We start from the raw sequence: 23,278 nt of genomic DNA, 5'->3' as shown, positions 1-23,278 counted from the left end.
TTACAAATTAAAACAAGGTACTGATAAACAGAATAGAACAACTATGTATTTTATGTTTGTAGATTTTTTTTATTTTGTTTTCTGTAAGTTATTATGGGAGCAGACATTTTGCCTGAGCTGCCATTATCAGCATTTAGAGATACACCATAGAGCAGCCTCATGAGCCATAAACACCAAGGGACAGGAGGGGACCCATTGAACTTCTGTGAGAGCTACCATCACAGATGGTACTGGAAAGACACAAGAAGGAGAATAGATCAAGTCAGTCAATGACAAGTCACCAGAGGTGTATGACGAGTCAGAGTTGAGTTGATCTGTACTTGACAAGGTGCTAAATTGTCTATCCTAGAGAGGTCAAATCCCCATCCTTCTGGGGGTTGGTAAGTATTAAGATCATTGGTTATGATCTACTCTATAATGGATACTGTGAGCCAAACCGCGCTCACAGATTACCTACTGGTGAAGAATGTGTGCAAAACAGATACCGTGTTTCCCCGAAAATAAGACACTGTCTTAAATAATTTTGCCCCAAAAAGGGCACAGTGTCTTATTTTCAGGGGGAAGGGGGGCTTATACTTACCTGGTCCGCAGCGTTCAAATAGTCCGCGGCGTCCCGATGGTCTCCGGCGGTGCTGTGGCAAGTGTCCTCCCCGTCTGCCTGCTCAACTTCTTTCTGGCGACGGGGCTTTGAATACCCGCCTCCAGCAAAGCGAACGCTTTGATTGGCTAATCTCAGCACCAGCAGCCAATTACAGCCGGCGCTCGATGAGCCAATCACAGCCATTCAGTGATGTCATCCACTAAATGGCTGCAATTGGCTCATCAAGCGCCAGCTGTGATTGGCAGATAGTGCTGAGATTAGCCAATCACAGTGCTCGCTATGCTGGAGGTGGGGTATTCAAAGCCCCGTCACCAGCAAAAACTGAGCAGGCAGACAGGGAGGTTTCTGCCGTTTGCCGCAGTGCCACCGGAGACCATCGGGACACCGCGGACCAGGTGAGTATCGATTTTATTTATTTTTGGGGCACCTGAGATAGGTCCTATTTTGGGGGGAGGTCTTATATTTCAAGCCTCCCTTGAAAACCCGATAGGTCTTACTATCAGGATAGGACCTATTTTCGGGGAAACACAGTAGCTGCTACTAATAGAAAATAGAGTTATCCAACTTTATGAGACCTCAAGCTATTCAGCTATATGAGACCTTACAATTGAGTTCCTCATGAACTATTTAAGTAGGGAAATGCGTTGAACCATAGGATATATCTGAACCTAAGAATTTTGCATCTTAGGAAATACCTGAACTATAGTTTTTAGTCAGGGAGTACTTCAGGGGTTGCGGCTCATATATTTCATAACCCTGACTATACTACAAAGGAACTCTATTGTAAGGTTACATATAGCTGAATAGCTCGAGGTCTCATATAGTTGGATAACTTTGTTTTCTATTAGTAGCAGCTATCTGTTTTGCACACATCCTTCACCAGTGGGCACTCTGTGAGCGCTGTTTGGCTCACAGCATCCATTATAGAGTAGATCATAACCAATGACCTTAATACTCACCAACCCCCAGAAGGATGGGGATTTGACCTCTCTAGGATAGACAATTTAGCACCTTGTCAAGTACAGATCGACTCAACTCTGACTCGTCATACACCTCTGGTGACTTGTCATTGACTGACTTGATCTATTCTGCTGGTGTCTTCCCAGTGAGGTGGCCACATCTGGTCTTCATTAATTTGTGTGCTTTGACTGTCTAATTTTGGTTTATCTACTTTCAGGGATATCCCCTTGCAGATTTCTCGATCAGTATTTGGGGGTTTCATGTTATATGTATATTTGTCAGTTCTAGCCCTACATATTTTAATTATATTTTCTAATAAAGTTGATTTTAGGTGTTTATACTGTGAATGACGTCAGATTTATACTTTAACTTCTCTGCTTCAATGAATGTATTTTGTAACAAAGTTCGTGCAGAAATAGGGTGCTACTGGTTCGGTTCGCTCAACACTAGTCCTGAACACTGGCATAGAACACTGACTAAAAGCTATAAAAGAGGGTTATGCAGGGCTTTTATATATCGTTATACATAAGTCTTAGAGTTTGGTGAACTTTCTGTTTGGTTTTAATGAATTCGGATTTAACCAAACGTTTTGCAAAACTTCAATGAACTGGCCGAACCGAACTTTTCAAAAAGTTTGCTTATCATTAATTAGGATGTTATAAAACAAACTGACTGCAGTTCAGAGGACAGGTATTTAAGGTGTATGGCCACCATTATGCTCACACTAGGGCTTCACACACTCAGATCATCTCACATGTTTACGTCTTAAATAGAGATGAGCGAACATACTCGTCCGAGCTTGATGCTCGGGCGAATATTAGGGTGTTCGGGATGCTCGTTACTCTTAACGAGTACCACGCGGTGTTCGGGTTACTTTCACTTTCATCTCTGAGACGTTAGCGCGCTTTTCTGGCCAGTAGAAAGACAGGGAAGGCATTACAACTTCCCCCTGGAACGTTCAAGCCCTATACCACCCCCCTGCAGTGAGTGGCTGGCGAGATTAGGTGTCACCCGAGTATTGAAATCTCCCCCTCCCGCGGCTCGCCACAGATGCATTCTGACATTAGTTCAGGGAAAGTGGTATCGTGTTGGAGCTGCTATAGGGAGAGTGTTAGGAGTTATTATAGGCTTCAAGAACCCCAACGGTCCTTCTAAAGGCCATACATCTTCTCTATATGCGCTCAATGGGGCCGGCGGCAGCAGCGCCGACCCCATTGAGAACATATAGAAGACAAATCCTTCTTTTCTGCCACAGCTGTAACAGCTGTGACAGAGAAGAACGATGTTTGCCCATTGAATTCAATGGAGCGGCAATACAGCCGCTCCATTGAAAGCAATGGGCTGCCGGCGTGCGCGGGGTGAATTGTCGGGAAGGGGTTAAATATATAACCCCTTCCCTGCAATTCATCCAGAAATGTGTAAAAATAACAATATATACCGGCGTATAAGGCGACGGGGCGTATAAGACGACCCCCCAACTGTCACCTTATACGCCGGCAATACAGTGGAGCAAAGAATAAAAAGCATTACTTACTTCTTCAGACGATCTGCGGCGCTCCTGCAGGCTGTCACTCCCTCCTGGTGTTTGCAGGCTCTTGCTCCCTCCTGGTTCCCGGCAGACTATTGCTTTCTCTACGAAAGGCTTTAAATCCCTGCCTCCAGAAACACACGTGCCTTCAGCCAATCACAGCCAATGACAATGATGTCATTGAATGGCTGTGATTGGCTGTGGTTCTGGAGGCGGGGATTTCAAGCCTTTCGTAGAGAAAGCAATAGTCTGCCGGGAACCAGGAGGGAGCAAGAGCCTGCAAACACCAGGAGGGAGTGACAGCCTGCAGGAGCGCCACAGATCGTCTGAAGAAGTAAGTAATGCTTTTTATTCTTTGCTCCACTGTATTGCCGGCGTATAAGGTGACAGTTGGGGGGTCGTCTTATACGCCCCGTCGCCTTATACGCCGGTATATATTTTTATTTTTACACATTTCTGGATGAATTGCAGGGAAGGGGTTATATATTTAACCCCTTCCCGACAATTCACCCCACGCACGCCGGCAGCCCATTGCTTTCAATGGAGCGGCTGTATTGCCGCTCCATTGAATTCAATGGGCAAACATCGTTCTTCTCTGCTACAGCTGTTACAGCTATGGCAGAGGAGAACGATCTTTACGCTGACAGTGCGGGGGGGGGGCCCACTCTTGCCGCTATTGTGGCTTAATAGTGGGACCTGTGAACTTGAGATGCAGCCCACCATGTAGCCCCTCGCCTGCCCTATCCGTTTCTGTGTCGTTCCCATCACTTTGTAGAATTGCCCAGATTTTCACACATGAAAACCTTAGCGAGCATCGGCGAAATACAAAAATGATCCGGTCGCCCATTGACTTCAATGGAGTTCGTTACTCGAAACGAACCCTCGAGCATCGCGGGAATTTCGTTCCGAGTAACGAGCACCCGAGCATTTTGGTGCTCGCTCATCTCTAGTCTTAAACCAAACACTCAGCACTCTCATTCTGTTTCTCATTTGTTAAAATGTCCTACTAATCATAAAAAAACTGGTCACTGAGTGTATGTATGAGCTGAAAATATTACGGATGGCATGTTTTCAGCATCTTGGCTACATGATGTACTTTATATTCAAAATTTCAAGTTTACTCAAAGTGAATAGCAGTCAAAAGGAAATTGAATCAAAGAGTTTAGGGCAAAGAGCAAGGTTTGACTGCACTCCGTGAACTCACTGTTTGTGATCTCATCCTTTTCCTCCTCAGGGGGGTCCCAGGCAGCTGGATGAGATCGTCCCACTCCCAGATGATAGTTCCTTAACAAATGGTTGAGCTGAGCACTGCTAAGTGCAGGATACTCGCTTCGAAGACTGCTCCATGAAAGCTGTGATCCAAAATATAGGAATACATTTTATTAAATTCTTAGTACATTTAACGATGTCACAACCTGTCCACTTAAATACTTTTTAAGTTATCTCTTCTACGTAGCTATAAAGACTACATCTGAGTAGTGTACATATAAGACAGGTCCCTATAAGAATCATCAAACTCAGGATCCCATTATGGTGCCTGAAAGTGAAGTGCCTGTTTGTTTACTAAGAGCCCTTTTACACCGAAAGGTTATCGTTCAAAGGATCGTTAGCTTTCAAAAAATCGTTGGATCATGCAAATTTGAACGATAATTGTTTAGTGTAAACACGGCCAACAACCGGACCACAAATGAGAATTTGTTTGCTTCTTATTCGTCATTCATTTTATACAGGCATAAAAATAATTGTTCGCTTGTCCGTACATCGTTGCATGTGAACAGCGATCATTTAGTCATTCACATTCACTGGTATAGTGAATGTAAATGACTGAAGGATATGCGAACACAATTGCATATGTTTTATCTACCTGCATAAATAGATTACAAGAGCGTACAGGTGAATTCTGTCGTTGTTGACTTGTTTGAGTGATTTATTGCCCCATGTAAAAGTTGCTTTAACTGTTGGCCAATTCACCACTGTTTTGTTTTCGGACGATACAGATAGTTGATAAAAGGGTAGTGTGATACAAGTACTCAACATTCAATGGTTAAGGATTAGAGATGAGCGAGCCTACTCGATAAGGCAAACTACTCGAGCGAGTAGTGCCTTATTCGAATACCTGCCCGCTCGTCTCTAAAGATTCGGCTGCCGGCGCGGGTGACAGGTGAGTTGCGGCGGTGAGCAGGGGGGAGCGGGGGGGAGAGAGAGATCTCCCCTTCATTCCTCCCCGCTCTCCCCTGCCGCTCCCCGCCCCCTGCCGTCACCCGAATCTTTAGAGACGAGCGGGGAGGTACTCGAATAAGGCACTACTCAATCGAGTAGTTTGCCTTATCGAGTATGCTCGCTCATCTCTATTAAGGATGTAGGACCAAACAGGGCTAGCCCCATAGCAGCTGTAGGGGCTGCTTCTACAGCATGTACACCTATATGTGTGTTGCTATAACAATTGCCACATATTGGAATTATTGTTTGCATAGTAAGAAATGAATGTACTCTGCTGACAATAAAAGTGATGCTTATGTCCTGTGCATAACCTACCTTTAAGAGACTGGTTTTAGGAATGCATAGTAAGTTCACAGTTGTAGACAACTTTTTGAAGAATTCAGAGGCTATATCCCCAAGACCTATACCTTGAAGCCAATCAAGTACAAGGTCGAGGTTTGTACGGATTTGAACAGCCTTTGACCATTGGTAAAATGGTTCTCCATTGCCTGCAAAACATGTTAAAAGGCCTTGTAATGCGGGACATTATACCAGTTACAAAATGAATGTATAAACAAAAAATTAGATGATTAAAATGGTTTTTCAGGACTTAGATATTGATGACCATCAACCAGAGGCGTAACTTGAAGCTCCTGGGCTCCAATGCAAAACCTGTAACAGGACCCCCAACTATAATGCTTTATTCATAGTACTGGGCTCCCTATATGGAGAAGAGAGGCCTTATGAGCCCTTTACAGTTCCTGGACCCGGGTGCAACCGCATCCCCTATAGTTATGCCCCTGCCATCAGCATTTGATTGGTGGTGGGGTGACTCCCAGCACCCTCATTGATTAGCTATTTGAAGAGGCTGTGGCACTCTGGTACGTATACCAAGCACAGCGCCTTTAATTTCGCAGCTGTGATTACTAATATTGAAGCTCAACCTCATTCACTTGAATCAGACTGCGCTGCATGAAAGACATGTGATCGATGAACATGGTGTCACAGGCTGAAGAAAAGGCCGCAGTGCTTACTCAAGTGCAACAGCTTCTTTAAATAGCTGATTGGTAGGGATTAGAGATGAGATCTCTCACACCAGTTTAGTACTGATAATACATCCTAAGGATAGGTAATCAATAGTTAAATCATGGAGAACCTCTTTAAACCCAAAGTTGAAAATGTAATTCTTTTTGTCAAATTTTTTACTGTTCGCTCATCAAATATCACTTGTGCCTGTTTGAAGTACTATGACTGACTGACACGGGTCATTCTCAGTCAGCTATCCGTATAGTCACATAAGGATAAATCTATTGGTGGCAATACACCATGTACACTCAATATATCCATTAAAAAGTTGTACAATCCACCTGGAACAAGTAAAGGGTTAAGTTCGGATGCTGTTATGGAAAAATAAAAGCACGTCATTCTCTTTTTTTCAGTGCAGGCAACCTTCTGCTTCCTGCTGTGAAGGAAAAAAATGGTCTCAACAGTGCTGAGAGCAATGCAAGGAGGAAGCACACAACTTCCTGCAGATAATCTGCCAGGACAATTAGAGGAACTGCTAACTCATGGATGCAGTCATAGGACCAATCCCTCCTTCATCAGGCATGAGGGAAAAAAGTTAGTTAAGGATGCTTTAAAGCAGAATGGTAGCACTTTTCTGGCTACATACAGTAAGATTATACTAAATATTTTAAAAAAACCCTCATAAATATCTATTATTACTAATAAAAATAATATAGAATCATTAACTGATTTCAAAAGGCTCAAATTCATCACAAAATGCCTTAAAACAACATAGCACCCCACAGTTCATTCTTTACCCATTTTAACATATACTGATTTTTAAGAGCAGAGGCTGTTGCTTCCAGGAACTAGAAGGTTAGTTGGCGCCATAGAGAGGGAGAGACAAGATGTGGGAAGCCAAGCTCCAGCTGGTGTGCCTAGAAGGGTCAATGCTCCAAGGCCTATGAGAGAAGACTAACAGAAAGAAAAAAAAGGGTTCCGTACCCTTAATCCAGTTTGGATAAAGAGATGGCTATTGTACCCACCAGTTCCTGAGGACACCTGCCAATTGCCACCCATGTAGTTCCAGTTTGTTACCGGCTGAATAAAAAAAGTTCACACAGTTTTAAAGTAGTATGTGGAACTGTAGTGAATTCTGTTCAGCAGTGCAGAGGACTTGGCAATTACCTTGCAACTGGGCGTTTTTCAAGAACCTCTCCCCGACACAAGGCCTTTGGGCCTGAACCCTGGCTAACTCAGCACCCAGTAGGAGAGACACTGAAAGAGTGGTGGGTAAGCCCAAATAGCCAGTGTCCCAATGGCCAATGCCTGAGAGTGCCTGCCTCGAACCTGCTTTACTAAGAATAAAGTCACTTTAGTGCGAACTAAGCACAGAGTTGGCTTCAAAGTTTGGCATTCCTAGTCCCCTTGCTGTTCAGGAAGCCACACCACAGTTCCATTTAATGCCGTACAGTTAAAATACAATTTAAATTTTAGTATGGACATAACTTTACCTTTTTCCATAAGAGTGTTAAATAATGAAGCATTGGAGAAAAAAAATAGATAGCCAAAAGTCTGAGAAACAAGGTCTGGATGGAGCTCACACTCTCGAGTTAAATCCAGTGTAGCCTGGTAAATGGCAAGGGTGCCCCGGGTGCCTTCTGGCATGTTGTTTAACTCGCCTACATCTGATAGACTGCTTGGATCAGTGAAGGGATTGCTCTCCAGCAGGGCAGGCAAGGCTGCGTATAATGTCTGTAAGCAGAAAGAAGCTTTCAAAATTCCAGCACAAACAATATTTTATATTCAAACAGCCCATTGATTTGTTATGCTTCATTTTCCCTCTTGCGGTATTACAAGGGAGTTGAATATTTGTTGGCAGGTTTTCATTTATGACTCCTTGCATTTTTTTTATTTTTAAAGCTACACAACTAGCTGAGACTTGTTTTTCTGCGTGGAGAGACATTTATATTTCTGCATCATTTTGGTATATATTGTAGTGAATAACTAATATGATTTTTTTCAGAAAGTGGAAATGCACAAATAATGCTTTGTTCACATCTATGTTGGAGGTTCTATTCCGAGTTTCTGCTGCAAATTTAAATTAAAATTCAGGATGAAATAGCTCTGCAAATTAATTATATATATATATATGCCTCTTCAGATCTATTTCATTTAGCCAGAGGAAGGACCCTTAGTCGGTTGGAAAGTTCACTATAACATCATGTATTTTTGTTATCCATTAAAAGGTATCATATCTACAAGATTACTTGGTTTCTCCTACTGAGAACAATCACACTTTACTCTAGTGGTTAAAGGGGTTGTCCCGCGGCAGCAAGTGGGGTTATGCACTTCTGTATGGCCATATTAATGCACTTTGTAATATACATAACTTTTTTCATTTCATCCTGGCATAAGAGACGTCAAACGGACCCGGTTAAAGACAATGGGGTTCATACGGCAGCAATTAGTTCTGTAATAAGGCAGATCCGTTTTGGCCAGGGATTCCATTTTCTGCTCCTGTGACAGTTTTCCATTTTCTGCAGTATGAAATTACATCATACTGCAATCTTCTAAGGCTGCTCTGGGGCATTTCAGTAGGCCCCCGGCTGCCATGACACCTGCACATCTCCCAGTGATCTCATCGCGCGCGCGGAGGGGGGGGGGGGCGTATGGGACCTCTGAACATCACTCGAGGAATTTAAAGGATTAATAGCTGCAATTGGCCGCACGGCCGATTGCAGCTATTGCCCTCAGGTGTCAGCTATAAAAAAACAGCTGGTGCCCGCGCTGCATTAAGAGAGACGTCGCCCTGCGATCTCTCTTCATACATACCCCGACGCTGCGTGATGTAAATGTACGTCATATAGCGGGAAAAGGTTAATTTCCAGCAGTCTCACTGAAAGTGAATAGAGTGGCACTGCACATGAGCGACTACTGCTTCATTCAGTCTCCCCATCATTGCAGTAAGCCCACAGTGAGGAGGAGGAAAGGAGACATGGGACCCTTGTTCTCAGGCTCTGTGGGGGTCTCAGCGATGATGCACTTTGCTCTTATAATAACCCATTTAACAGGGAGTATAACATTATTGGCAACGTAAGGCTGTCTTCACACAGGCAGTAAATGCTGCGGAAATTCTGCGGCTTTTACAGCACAAGCCGAGTTAAATTTTACAAATACCTTCACACTTAGGCCCCCTGCACACGGGCGGAAATTCCGCGGCGGGATTTCCGCCTGTGGAAGCTGCCATAGGATTTCGTTAGAAAACGCAATCCTATGCATACAGCTGCGATTTGTCTGCGCGAAATCACATGCAGAAAACAAATCGCGGCATGCTCTATTTCTGTGCGGGGCTTGCAGAAATGTCACTCCCCGGCCGCCGGCTCCAGTCTGCGCATCAAAGAGCCGGAGCCGCAGGAGCAGGTGAGTGCCGCGCTGGTCTCTGCAGGGGATCAGGTCGGGTGCGGCTGCGAGAATTCTCGCAGCCAGATCCGACCCGGCTGTCTGCAGGAGGCCTTAGCGGGATGTTTGTCCTGCAGGTATGCAAGAAATTTTAAAAATGCTGTGGGTTATGAATCCACATGTGTATTTATGTTGCAGAAACTCCACAAAATCAGTGGATATTTGAGGTGGAGATCATAAAATCCACTCCAAAATCAGCTAATACACTTTTGTAACCGGTTTTAACGTGTTTCCGATGCGGGAAAGCACTGCAACTGCTTAAAGATATGAATGTGCTTATGATTGAAAATTAAGTTTCCCAGTGCGAACTTAATGCAGGAACTATTAGGCTAGCTTCACATGGGCAAGCGATATGTGGCCATGAATCCCGCCCCCATATCGTGCTCTCCATCCATGTGAAAGCCCCAGGGATGCAATGCGTTTTCAAGTGAAAACAGCCTTGCATCACTTCGGGGATATAGGGATCCTTTGCCGCAACTGTCACAGCAGCAGCAGAGGATCGCAGAGTTCTCCCATTGCTTTCCATTGGGCTGGTGCTGCTGCCGTTGGCCCCATTGGAAACAATGGGCCTGCGATGCGGGATCATGCACAGAGATAGAACATTTATATATATATATATATATATATATATATATATATATATATATATTATACACACACATACATAGACTATACATATTTTTAGTGTATGCATGATTTTTTAATCTTTTCTCTCATTATTTAACAGCTCTCTTTGTTCCTATTAATCCATTCAAATTCATTTCAAACCATTACTTTTTCTTTAATTTTCGCTTTCCATTCCCACCTTCCAAACTCTGTAAGTTTTTCTTTTTCCATCAATACAGCTTCATGAGGGCTTGTTTTTTGCAGAACAAGTAACATTTTTTAATGTCACCATGTAACATACCATATAATACATTAAAAAAACTTTTATAATTCTAAGCAGAGTGAAATGGAACAAAACACAATTGCACCATGCTTAGGATGGTTTCGTTTCTACAGCTTTTTCCATTTTTCCTAACTTTATTATATGATTACAGTGACACTATAGTTTTTTATGCTGTAGTTACTTCAAAGAATAAATCTTCTGATCCGCATAACTTTCCTTTAATATTTCTGTAGAAGGGGCTGTGCAAGAGCTTATTTTTTTAAGGTTGACCTGTAGTTTCTGTTGGTACCATTTTGACGTACCTACAAATTTTTAATCAAATTTATTTTTCTTGAAGGCAGGGTGACCAAAAGAATTCTGGCATTGTGTATTTTTTCATGGTATTGAACATGAGGGATAAATAATGTGATTTTTTAATAAATTTGACTTTCATGGACATGGTAATATCAATTACGATTTTTATCACAGTATTTGCATTTGCATATACTAGGAAAGGGGAATGTGAAATTTAAATATATTCTTTTATTAACAGGTCTTTAAATAGTTTTTGTCTTTGTAGGTAACTTGAACTTGTGATCATTTGATCACTTAGTACAGTATTTTCCACTCTATGGGACATGCAGATATCTAGCAGAATATATTCACTATGTAGAGCAGCAGAGTTTAACTGTACAGTATATAGATAATAGGAAAATTAATAGAAAAGACCATTGTTGATCATACGTATATGCGCATTGTAATTTACAAGCTCACATTAGAGGACCTTTTTCGCCCCAATCTTTTTTCTTACCTTGGTTAAGTAATAAACACACTGCTGAAATGTGTACATAATGACCTCATCAAGAAGTGCCATGGACTCCTCACATGCTTCTAGGTCACTTGATAGCAAGGCATCTTGTGAAGTACCTGAAAAATGAATTATTTTCAAAAATAATTTAAGGGTATTCCTATCTTACTCATGTCTGATCGGTGAGATTTCCACCTCTGGATTGCATTTCTATCCAGTGAACTCTATTACTTCGAGTCTTCACTTGCACAAGGAAAGACTAGAAGCAATGGGATAAAACTGAAAGGGAGGAGACACAGATTAGATATTAGACAGAGAGGCGGATCAATGCGTGGGACAGGTTGCCACAAACAAAGGCTGGACAAATATCTGTCTGAGATGATTTAGTTAATCCTGCACTGAGTAGGGGGTTGGACCAAATGACCCTGGACCCTGAACTCTACCATTCCATGATTCTATAAGGAAATCACTGAGCTGAGTGTATTTTCACCTTCAATAATCTCATGAATGAACTACATTCAATCCTAGCTGCTAGGTTCGCTAGGGAGCGTGTACACATTGCAGGGCACCAATGTAGATGTGTAAGGCATAACCATTCATATTTTAAGTGTCATATGTTACCATGTGGTGTTCAAGATATAAGAGCCTGCTATATGTAAAATGTCCACACATTTTAGAAGAACCACTTGCAGCAGGCTGTAGTAGGGAGCCATAGGCACTCTGGGTCATGGAGTACGATACCATATTTTGGAAAAATTCTGTTGTCCGGCATTCTATAGAGCTGGGTTTGATTTCTATTTATATGGAATTGAACAAAAAAAACCCTCTATAAGCCCCCCATATTAAGAAAGCACAGCAAGGCCCAGAGGCATAGCTAGCAGGGGTCAGTGACCCTTGGCCAACTTACATAGTGGTGCCCATCCAGTGTTCTAGAACTCCAGGTGAACATTGTTCTCAACTGCATCAGTGTCTGCAAAACACTGATATAGTTGAAACCTATAGTAGAGCATAAAGCCATTGGCTCCCTGACATTTTATTCTCTGTCTTGTAGGCTACAGGGCACTTCAGGCCTGTAGTCAACAGAAGGCTGGGGTAATGGACTGAATGCCAGTGTTCTGACACAGTTGGCACAATAATGTCACTGCATCACATTGCCTGTAGTAGACCAGAAGAGGGTTAGGGTAGTATAGGTTCATTTTTTTATGGGACACTAGTTACTTTTACTGCTATTTTAAGTGGACATGTGGTGGTATTAATTCTTTTAATAAGGCACTCAAGAGGAATTATTACCATCCATTGGGCCCACTGAATACATTACTTTCAATGGAGCATTATCACTGTCTAGGGTGCAAAAATGGGGCATTATTACTTTCCATGGAGCATAAGAGGGACATTCTTACTTTTTAAGGGGCACAATGGGGAGCATTATGTTTACTAACACTGCCAAATTAGTGCTGACGTCATCAGCCTGTGTCAAGACACTCTCAACTGAAAGATTCTAAATAAATCAGCTCAGGCTTACCTTCTGACTCCCATTCCTTTTCCATGTCTAGGATTTTTCTCTGTACAAAATTGAGAAGTTCCATTGAGTTAGCCATCCACAGCATTAATGGCTGAAGATCTGAGGCCACCTCTTCAATGCCTAAAGTAGTCCCCAAATTTTTATCTTGCTGACTAAAATGATAAACAAAGGGTTTTTAATCACAAAAGTATCTAGTTGAAATCATAAAACTGAGGCCACTTTCATACATAGCGTTGGAAAAACACTGCAATTTCGATTGCAGGGTTTTGGCGCAATTTTACCACAGTTTTCAGGTGCAAGTCACTGCGCCCAGCCACGGTTTTTAAAGCACCCCATCATTGTAATGGGTGATGAGGTGCGTTAAAAAGCAGTAAATTAAGCAGCCACCATCTGAAAATCTTAACATTAGAAAACGCCGTGTTCGAGCGCATGTCTGTTAGGCCCCATTGAAAAAAGTGGGAGTGTTTTACCGCGGCATTCAAAATGCAGCCTGAGAGTAAACATTTTTTATTATGAACACATTTTAATATGATAAATTACATTTCTCAATTAAATATTTTTCAATCTGCACTTTTTAAATATATATGTATGTAAAAGTAGGAACGTAGATTAAAATCCCAGGAGAAGCATATACACATATGCTGCCAATGTCCTTGTATAAATATCTACATTGTGCTCAAGATATAAGAGCCTGTTATATGCTATTAGTCGGCACATAGACATTTAGCTCCCTCATATTGCAATCTGGCTTTCTGCATGCTACTAGGGGTTATGGTGATTCAGCCTGCCCTGCAGTATCAGGTGATGCATATTTAGCTTCTTTTTCTGTGAGTTGTGTCTTTGTACATTTTTTCTCTCACCTCTGGGATTTTATTTTACTACATGTAATATGTCCTAGTAGACACTTTCAAGACTTTTAAAAGTTACTGTAAAAACAAGTTAAACTGAAAATGCAGGATATCCATAGTAAAGAAATGCTAAAATACAGAATCTATCAAAACAATTTTTTTTGCAGATTGTAAGATGTGACATTTTATGGAATTATAGTATACTTCTTAGGGGACAGCATGGTGCCTAACAAATGACAAGCAACATACTAGGGCACATAGAGTGCCTACTGGTGCATAACACAACCCCTTAGGAACTCTATGTCCACCATACAGGCTTAAGGTTCACAGATAAAACAGCTTTGAGATGACTTAATTACTAGATATAACTATATTAGATACTGTTAAAGCTGATACTGGTGTGGATATCACACAACTGAAAGAAGCAGTGCAAAACCGAAAAACATGGAGGGAGCTCGGGTTGCCGAGGGTCGTGAACGACTAAACAGCTAACAACAACTATATTAGAGGTAAATAGCACCAGTCTGAGGGCCTTTATATACAGTATCCAGTCCTATAAACATAACAAGAGAGCATCCCCCAGATCTAGGGTAAGTATACAGGTAGAGAATGTCAATTTGACATGTAACAAATTACCATTCATTTTGATGATATATAATAGGATAATCATCAAGTTAAAGGGGTTGTCCCGCGCCGAAACGGGTTTTTTTTTTTTTTTCAATAGCCCCCCCGTTCGGCGCGAGACAAACCCGATGCAGGGGTAAAAAAAACAAACCGGATAGTACTTACCCGAATCCCCGCGCTCCGGTGACTTCTTACTTACCTTGCGAAGATGGCCGCCGGGATCTTCACCCACGGTGGACCGCAGGTCTTCTCCCATGGTGCACCGTGGGCTCTGTGCATTCCATTGCCGATTCCAGCCTCCTGATTGGCTGGAATCGGCACACGTGACGGGGCGGAGCTATGAGGAGCCGCTCTCCAGCACGAGCGGCCCCATTCAGAAGGGAGAAGACCGGACTGCGCAAGCGCGTCTAATCGGGAGATTAGACGCTGAAATTAGACGGCACCATGGAGACGGGGACGCCAGCAACGGAGCAGGTAAGTGAATAACTTCTGTATGGCTCATATTTAATGCACGATGTATATTACAAAGTGCATTAATATGGCCATACAGAAGTGTATACCCCCACTTGCTTTCGCGGGACAACCCCTTTAATGTTTGCTACATCAGTAAAATGTAATCATCAGCACAGAAAGTACAATAGAAAAAGCATATTGTGGCTTATATATGACATGACATCCTCCTCCTCTCTGGAATTCTAAACAAGGAAGCAGGTGACTTGCAAGTGGGTCTCAGAAGTGAAGCCACCACATATCAGACATGGCGATATTCCATAACTGTCTCAGATGGAAATGCCTTTTAAAGTTCTAGGGCAGCTTTGGGAAATTGTAAAATCTGAATATATGATCATTGGACCGACAAAGGTTGTGCATCTTTGGCTTAGAGTGAATAATTCCCATGAAAAACTGCAATGTATGCAATCATATAGAAAGGATAGACGCCAAAAAAATGTTTGATGTGCCACATCCCAGTCATTGTTACAAGGCTTGTATAAAGAGTCTAACATTGACTTACAAAATTGCTGCCTTCCAATGGGTACTAGGAGTAAAAATCAAAAATGTTTCCCTGCACTCATTTAAGCAGGCACTGCAAGGTAGCCACCGGTGTAACAAACAAATCTTCGTTTATTCTAACAAACAAGACAGAAAAGATCCGTAGATGCAACGCGTTTCGACGCACTGTAGCGTCTTTCTCAAGTATCACAGACGCGTTGCATGTTTGTTGGAATAAACAAAGATTTGTTTGTTACACCGGTACCTACCTTGCGGTGCCTGTTTAAACGAGCGCAGAGAAACTTTTTTGCTTTTTACTCCTGGAATTTTTGTTACTATGCCACTTTATGGGAAGTTGGCATACATTTCTCTAGCGACTCTCCTGAAGGGACAGGATACAGACGGACTTCAGCGGTTCACCACTTAGTGACCGGGACTATAGGGTTCTAGTGGAGTGTTCCCCACCTGAAACCCCCAATGGGCACCGGGCTTTATTCATTTATTCTCTTTACTCCCTCCAGCCTTTAATTAGGCTCTTCATATCCTTTATTGTGGAGCGCTGTCCACATAATCTTTAGTTTTTTTCCCCTTCCAATAGGTGGCGCTGCAGAGGTATTGTTCCATCCCCCTTATTTGCATATTACCCAGAGGAGCATGAATGGCCTTATAAGTCTCCTCACTGACTCACCTTCTAGGTGCTCTCCCTAAGCAGAAAAGATAGCGTTCCTGACATCTGTTTATTTAATGCACAGAATGTTAATAGAGCGTTTTTTGCTACTTGCACTGCCCTTTCTAGTCTATGAAGTGCTGGGCTATGCAAGTAGCATAGGAACACTACGATATTAATCTAGCCTGTTGTGAAAGTTATGCTTAAAAGTGATACATCTGTATAAGCATATTAAGGCATACATTGCACATTAACTCTCGTTAGAAAAAAAACGTGTACAGTGGAGATATTTATTTACTGTATCCCTCTGTATATAAGTGCACAGCAGACTACACTTTCATATACAGTGTAAGAAAAAAAATAAAATAAAAGAACAGCTCAGCGTGTATGCCTCAGGGACACCCCTTGTCACAGCCATTGATCACTACTTACTTTTCTGGTTGTTTGTCTCCAATCTCTTTAATCTTCTCCTGTAAAATGCCAAAAAACCCACATAATTCAATACGGCTTTCAGAAAAATGTAAATTAAATCTACCATAACTCAATATGCATTATATAATGCAGTGCCTAGAAAGCATCATCCCTGGGGACATTTTAATGTTTTATTGTGGACTTATATTACAGTGGTTTTAATTAAAGGGGGTTTCCAGGAGCAAAATCACTGGATACCTATCCTCAGGATAGGTCACCATAGGTGGATAGGTCACCAATAGCAGATCAAGATTGCTGCCGGTCAGCTGAGTACATGTCGATATGGATGGCTGGAACTGTCAAAGCGCCATCTTTAGCACAGTGGCCCAGCTTGGCATTGCAGTTCTCTCTCATCAGTGGATTCCTGTCGATTTGCTATTGATGACCTATCCATAGGATGTCACCAATAGTTTTGCTCCTAGAAAACCCTTAGAAAACCCCTTTTAAGATAAGCTGTCACCAGGTTCATGGTCAGCATGAATTCAGAACAGGCGCACACATTGCAGGCAGTTGTTATACTCTGAACACATGCAGCATTTCAGAAAAAACACATTTTGAGAATACACTCAGAATGGGGTTAGGAGTCAGAGGGCCAGGCCGAATCATCTAGGTCTGAATCAGTCCGAATCATCTAGGGTGACAGGTCTAGGTGGGGAGACACAGCATTTCAAAACTAACATATGTATCTGCATTGTACATGCTTGTCCCAAGTTCATGCTTCATGAACCTGGTGTCAGCTAAACTTATGGGCTAAAAGTCGGTGACCCGTGGAGTCTGGGGTGTAAGTTTTATACTTACCTCCCCCGTTGTTTCCCTGGTGTCAGCGCTGGAAGCTGCTGCTGAATGCATTGAGTGGCGCTGCTAAGTAGTCCGCACATTGTAAAATTAGAATGGACAGACTATTTAGTAGCACCGCTCAATGCATTCAGCAGCAACTTCCTGAGCTCACACTTGACTAGGGGCACAACAGGGCAGGTAAGCATATAACCTACATCTCCAGACTCTACGGGTCATCTATTTCCAGTCCATAAGTTTAACATATAAGTCTGAAAGTAGGTGACAGATTGTCTTCAACATTCCTAACAATTCTTTAACCAAAAAAAATAAAATGTATTACCATTCACCCTCATGAAGTCTACATATAACACCCACATTAAATCTATATACACGTAGCTATAGCAAGCACCAAATGAATACTCGTCACACCACCACCATTTGTTTGGCACAACAAGATTTCATGCCCAATTCATGTAACATGGCACTACAGCGCAAAGTCAATGATTCGCCATGCTACATAGATTCTGCAAGAGCAAAATGAATGTGTGTTACAATGTGAACATGAGTTTGGCCCTTGCTACATCTGCATAGTAATGGCAGTGGTGTGAGTCTGTCTGGGAGGTCTCCATCAGCATTTCACTTGTGAGTTCTACAGTTTTTCCTCCTTCTTCTTTGGCAAACTATCCAAGCTTTGTCAAGTTAGATGAGGATTTTGATAAAGGGTCAGCCACAAATTCTCAACTGGATACAGGCATTCGCTGGAATATAAATCAACATTTGCCTTATGTCCTAAGAGCAGCACAATAATGGGGTATTTCCTTCCCTGTGGGCAGGTAAGACAAAATAAAAAAATTTTAATCAAAGGTAAAACAATAAGTGATAACACCTCCCCCTCTGTTATAAAGCCTGCTAACGCCCCTGCCACCACTTTTTTTCTCTCCTTAAAAATTAATCTGTCAAGAATACTCTTACCCTAAGAGTGAGGGTGACTACCCACTACCGTTTTGTTTTTCACTGTGAAATTCGCAGCGGTTTTTTTTTCTGCAGGGGTCTATGGGACTTGTAATGTTAAAATCGCGATCGCACAAAATCCCGATTTCACGGTAAATTGCCATTTTGTGCGATCGTGATTTTAACATTACAAGTCCCATAGACCCCTGCAGAAAAGAAAACACTGCGAATTTCGCAGTGAAAAAAAACTGTAGTGGGTAGTCACCCTAAGGCCTCATGTCCACGGGGAAAATCAGATCCGCTGCAGATTCTCCATGGAGAATCTGCAGCGGGTCCCTCCTGCCCCGCGGACATGAGCGCTGAAAATAACAATAAATAAGAATAAACTCACCTCCCATCCGCTCCGTTTCTTCTCTTCGCTGCGGCGTCATCTTCTCTGCGTCGCGGCCGGATCTACTTTCTTCGGCTCGGCGGATGTGCAGGATGACGTCGGTGACGTGCCCCGCGCATGCGCGGCCCGAAGCAAAATGATCCGGCCGCGACTGAGAGAAGATGGCGCCGCGGAGAAGAGAAGAACCGGAGCGTGTGAGTAAAATCAGATTTTAGGTCTCCCGCGGATCCGGACGGCTTCCATAGGCTTCAATAGAAGCCCGCGGGAGCCGTCCCCGCGGGAGACCCGCATGAAAATGGAGCATGGTCCAGATTTTTTCATGCTCCATTTTTTTAAAATCCCTTTTATTGACCATCCGCGGGTATTTATCTACCCCGCGGGTGGTCAATGCATCCCTATGGGATGCGGATCCGCGGGCAGAAGAAGAGTTAAAATCCGCTGCTGATTTTAATTCTTATTTTGCCCGTGGACATGAGGCCTTATAGAGTTACTTCTTGCAAAATCCCCACAACTGGGCTGCAGATTAGTATGTAAAGAAAGCATTGATTTCTAAAGTTAATCTGACTTTCCTTAGTCCTAACAGTAGCACAAGCGTCCTGCCCACTGGCGTAACTATAGGGGATGCAGGGGATGCGGTTGCACCCGGGCCCAGGAGCCTTAGGGGGCCCATAAGGCCTCTCTTCTCCATCGAGAGAGCCCAGTACTATGAATAAAACATTATAGTTGGGGGTTCTGTTGCAAGTTTGCATTCGGGCCCAGGAGCTTCATGATACGCCTCTGGTCCTGCCCTACATGTATAGTACTAATTTATAATAAACACAAGGTGGGAGGGGCTAGTTAAGTCTTTCATGGGGGAGTCACTATTACTGCTTATTTAAATTTTTATTAAAAAATTTTCATGTCCCACTAGTTCACAGGGTCAGAAATACCCAAGTATTGTGCTGCTAGGACTAGGGGCTCTTTCACATGGGCGTATACGTAGTCACGGACCAAAAATAACTGTTTCCCCGCATGTTTTTGCCTATCGGCAGTTTTTTATACTCATGAATATGCACCATATTTACAAATGTAAAGAAAAAGACCATAAAATTCCATTGATTTTGTGTGTAAATATGCAGCAAATACAAAGGCTTCCTGCATATTTTGTGTGTATTTACATACACCCATTGATTTTAATGCAATATGCACCAAGATGATATACACAATTTTTTTCCCGCAACCGAAAGGCGTGTGAAAAATACGCAGCTGTGAATAAACCTATTGAAATCAATGGGCTCTATTCAGTGCGTAATACACTGTGTATTAAGATTCATGTGAAAGAGCCCTAAGGGAAAAGAGATTAAAATTAGACAGCATAACTTCTGGCTTTATTATCATATATTTTATAAATGGGCTTCATAATTGAATACATCTGCGAAATGCTGTTAATTAGTCATTTAAAGACTTCCTGTGTGTAATATTTAATTCTGGTAAAATCTTTGCTTTAGGGCTTATTCCGACATGCGTATATCAGCCGGGTTTGCAATGGGAAGGGTGGGATGGGGCGGAGCTAAATTCTAATTGTAAAAAGTGGTGAGGGGTGGAGAGGGGTTGGGAGCTCAGTGCACTGCTCCCGGCCCGGCCCACCTCCCCCCCTGCAGAGAGACAGCGTATATCGACCAGGCGTGAAAGCCCGGCTGATATACGCACGTCGAAATAAGCCCTTAAATAGCAGGCCATAAATCGTTTTTTACCTAATTTTTCTCTTACCAGTGTATCCTACATAAAATTTGAATATTATGCTTTTTCACGTTAGGATGATTTCACACACAGGATCAGTTTTTCATGCACGTTTTTTTTTTTAGCCAGAATGAGAAGTGGATCGAGCAGTAAAGGAGAAGTACAGGGTTATTTAAAAAGAAGGAGAAGATTTGGGGATTTCAACAAACTACAAAAGACAGGTACACAATCCACCCATCACTGAAAAGAGGAAGGTTCAAAGATATTTTTATGACATACCAGTAAGTTCCATTTCATTCCACAGCGCAGCGCTGCTTCTTGTCGTTTACAGTTTGTATGAAATTGGTGACACCACAGAGAAAATCGATTTCTGTGCTAAAGTTTGCCAAGTGTGAATCCATTGTTCAAGTCCAAAGCAAATTCCAGCGTCAAGTCCAAAAACAGCCACGTCATCACAAGCAAATCTACGACTGGCACAGAAAATTTGAACAATGGATTCACACTTAGCAAACTCAGGCTGGATTCACACGGGCGTATGCGTTTTTACGTTTGCCTGCCGGCAACGTAAGAACGCATGAACAGGCGCACAAATCTAACGCTTGTGCGCCCATTCAGACGGCCTGAGCCCAGTGCATATATGCCGAAGCCACAATGTGTTACCTCCCCCTCGCCAGCTCTCTGCTTCATTCCTCCTCTCTGTTTGCAATAGGAGGGGGCAGGGTGGGGCGCAGCTTAGCTCCACCGCGTCCCCTCCCATTGCAAACAGCTGGAGGGGAGGAAAGAGGATGATAGAAGGGGGAGGAAGTTTAGCAGTCACACTGCTAAACTCCCTCCCACAGCCACTGTCATAGGCTCCCACAGGAGTCAATGCAGCGGCCAACGTATTCTGGCTGGGAACATATTTCCAGGACTGTCTTTCCTGCCCAGTGTAAAAGTGTCTGGCGCTATATTTGCCGGCTAGGCACATTTACGCCGCAGGAATACGCCTGTGTGATCTGATGCATTGGAATCCAATGCATCAGATGGTAGCATATATCGTCCGACCGTGAAAACGGTGGACAATATATACACTCGTGTGAATAAGCTCTCAAGCACACAAAACAATTTCTCCTTTGGTGTTGCCATTTTCCTATAAACTGTAAGCAGCAAGAAACAGCGCCGCGATGTGGTAGAAAATGGAACTTACTGGTATGTCATGAAAAACTTTGAACCTTCCTTTCTTCGATGATGTCTTTTACAGTTTGCTTGTAATTAAAGGGGTTGTCCCGCGGCAGCAAGTGGGTCTATACACTTCTGTATGGCCATATTAATGCACTTTGTAATGTACATTGTGCATTAATTATGAGCCATACAGAAGTTATCAAAAGTTTTATACTTACCTGCTCCGTTGCTGGCGTCCTCGTCTCCATGGTGCCGACTAATTTTCGGCCTCCGATGGCCAAATTAGCCGCGCTTGCGCAGTCCGGGTCTTCTTTTATGAATGGGATCGCTCGTGCAGGATGCCGGCTCCGTGTAGCTCCGCCCCGTCACGTGCCGATTCCAGCCAATCAGGAGGCTGGAATCGGCAATGGACCGCACAGAAGAGCTGCAGTCCACGGAGGGAGCAGACCCTGGCGGCCATCTTCAGCAGGTGAGTATGAAGACGCCGGACCGCCGGGATTCAGGTAAGCGCTGTGCTGTTTGTTTTTTTAACCCCTGCATCGGGGTTGTCTCGCGCCGAACGGGGGGGGGGGGTTTAAAAAAAAAAACAAAAAACGTTTCGGCGCGGGACAACCCCTTTAAATCCTTCTTTTTAAATAACCTTGTATAATTCCCTTCTTTATATTTCCTATATCATTTACATTCACTTCTAGTTGTATGAAAAGCTGCAGTTTTTTACAACAGTGTTTGATGCAGTTTTGTAAGCTACAGCCAGACAAAAGATATGGGTAATATAATGGAAGGTTTTACACATCTCCTTTCTGCAGAAGTCCCTTCTGGCTTTGGCAAAAAAAAACTGCATCAAAAATTGCAGTGGTGTTTTCCAAAAAAAAAGTGTGAAACCACCCTAAAGTACCATAGCTTTCTCTATTAGGTTATGTTCACACAATGGTGACTTGTTGCATCAGATTCTTCAATTGAAAAACAGTTTCATACTAAAATTGGGTTCCTCTGCTGCAGGTGCAAAACCCATTAAAATATGTAGGACTCAGAATGCAGAAATGCCTGCTGCAAATATGTTGCATGTGAACACTGCCTTACTGGCACCCATGCAACGGCTCGATGCAAAGTGTTCCCCATATTAGACTTGGAAGCTTATAACTCCATCAGTAATGTTGTTAATCTTTTTATAGTTTCCCTCATTAAAAGCTTTTTCAAGGCTATGGGTATGTATTTTATTTTGCCTTCTCTAAAAAAATGTCCAATTATTTGTGTTTAAAAAAAACAAACAACTATTTCAACAACACCTGTACATTGCACCAGGGGGCTGAGGCTATGTCAGATTCTCAGGAGGGGGCCATGTGCAAACTTGAGCACCACTGCAATATTTACATGCTGCACCCCTCAGGTCAGCAGGAGTCAGAGGGAGGGAGGTTTTCTTAAACAAAGTATGAGTAAAGTCTCATACTCTTACAGGGATTGCCCCATGAAAAATATTGCTTATAGTTAAATCTAGACCATAATTATAAATATTTTTTGTATTTACACTTATTAAAAAATATGTTTCTATCCCCGGATATACTAGGACTATTCTTAGAAAAGTGCCATCTGGTGTTTCTATTGAAAAGCCTTGCTATGTTCTGTCCACCATTTCTATGTGCGCATCTTACTTGCATTTGTGATCCGCATCTATATAGAACCAATGCTTTTCAATGGCAGCAGTCACATGTCCTATTTTTACATGCAC

General features: G+C 42.7%; 1 protein-coding gene across 2 annotated transcripts in view; it reads right to left on the bottom strand.

Moving 5' to 3' along the window:
• RASIP1 (Ras interacting protein 1) overlaps positions 1–23,278 on the bottom strand; it is a 57,304-nt gene that overhangs the window by 4,578 nt on the left and 29,448 nt on the right. For both annotated transcript variants that reach the window (XM_066607700.1, XM_066607701.1), the window contains exons 6-11: positions 16,515–16,552; positions 12,954–13,105; positions 11,435–11,550; positions 7,808–8,048; positions 5,625–5,797; positions 4,294–4,441 (exon numbers count right to left, since the gene is read on the bottom strand). In XM_066607700.1, coding sequence (XP_066463797.1) covers positions 4,294–4,441; positions 5,625–5,797; positions 7,808–8,048; positions 11,435–11,550; positions 12,954–13,105; positions 16,515–16,552 — 868 coding nt within the window. The remainder of the gene's footprint in view (positions 1–4,293; positions 4,442–5,624; positions 5,798–7,807; positions 8,049–11,434; positions 11,551–12,953; positions 13,106–16,514; positions 16,553–23,278) is intronic.

This window comes from Eleutherodactylus coqui, chromosome 6 (assembly GCF_035609145.1).
Source record: "Eleutherodactylus coqui strain aEleCoq1 chromosome 6, aEleCoq1.hap1, whole genome shotgun sequence".
NCBI classification, from domain to species: Eukaryota; Metazoa; Chordata; class Amphibia; order Anura; family Eleutherodactylidae; genus Eleutherodactylus; species Eleutherodactylus coqui.
Note: the sequence above shows the minus strand (reverse complement) of the source record. Positions and strands in the feature narration are given on the sequence as shown.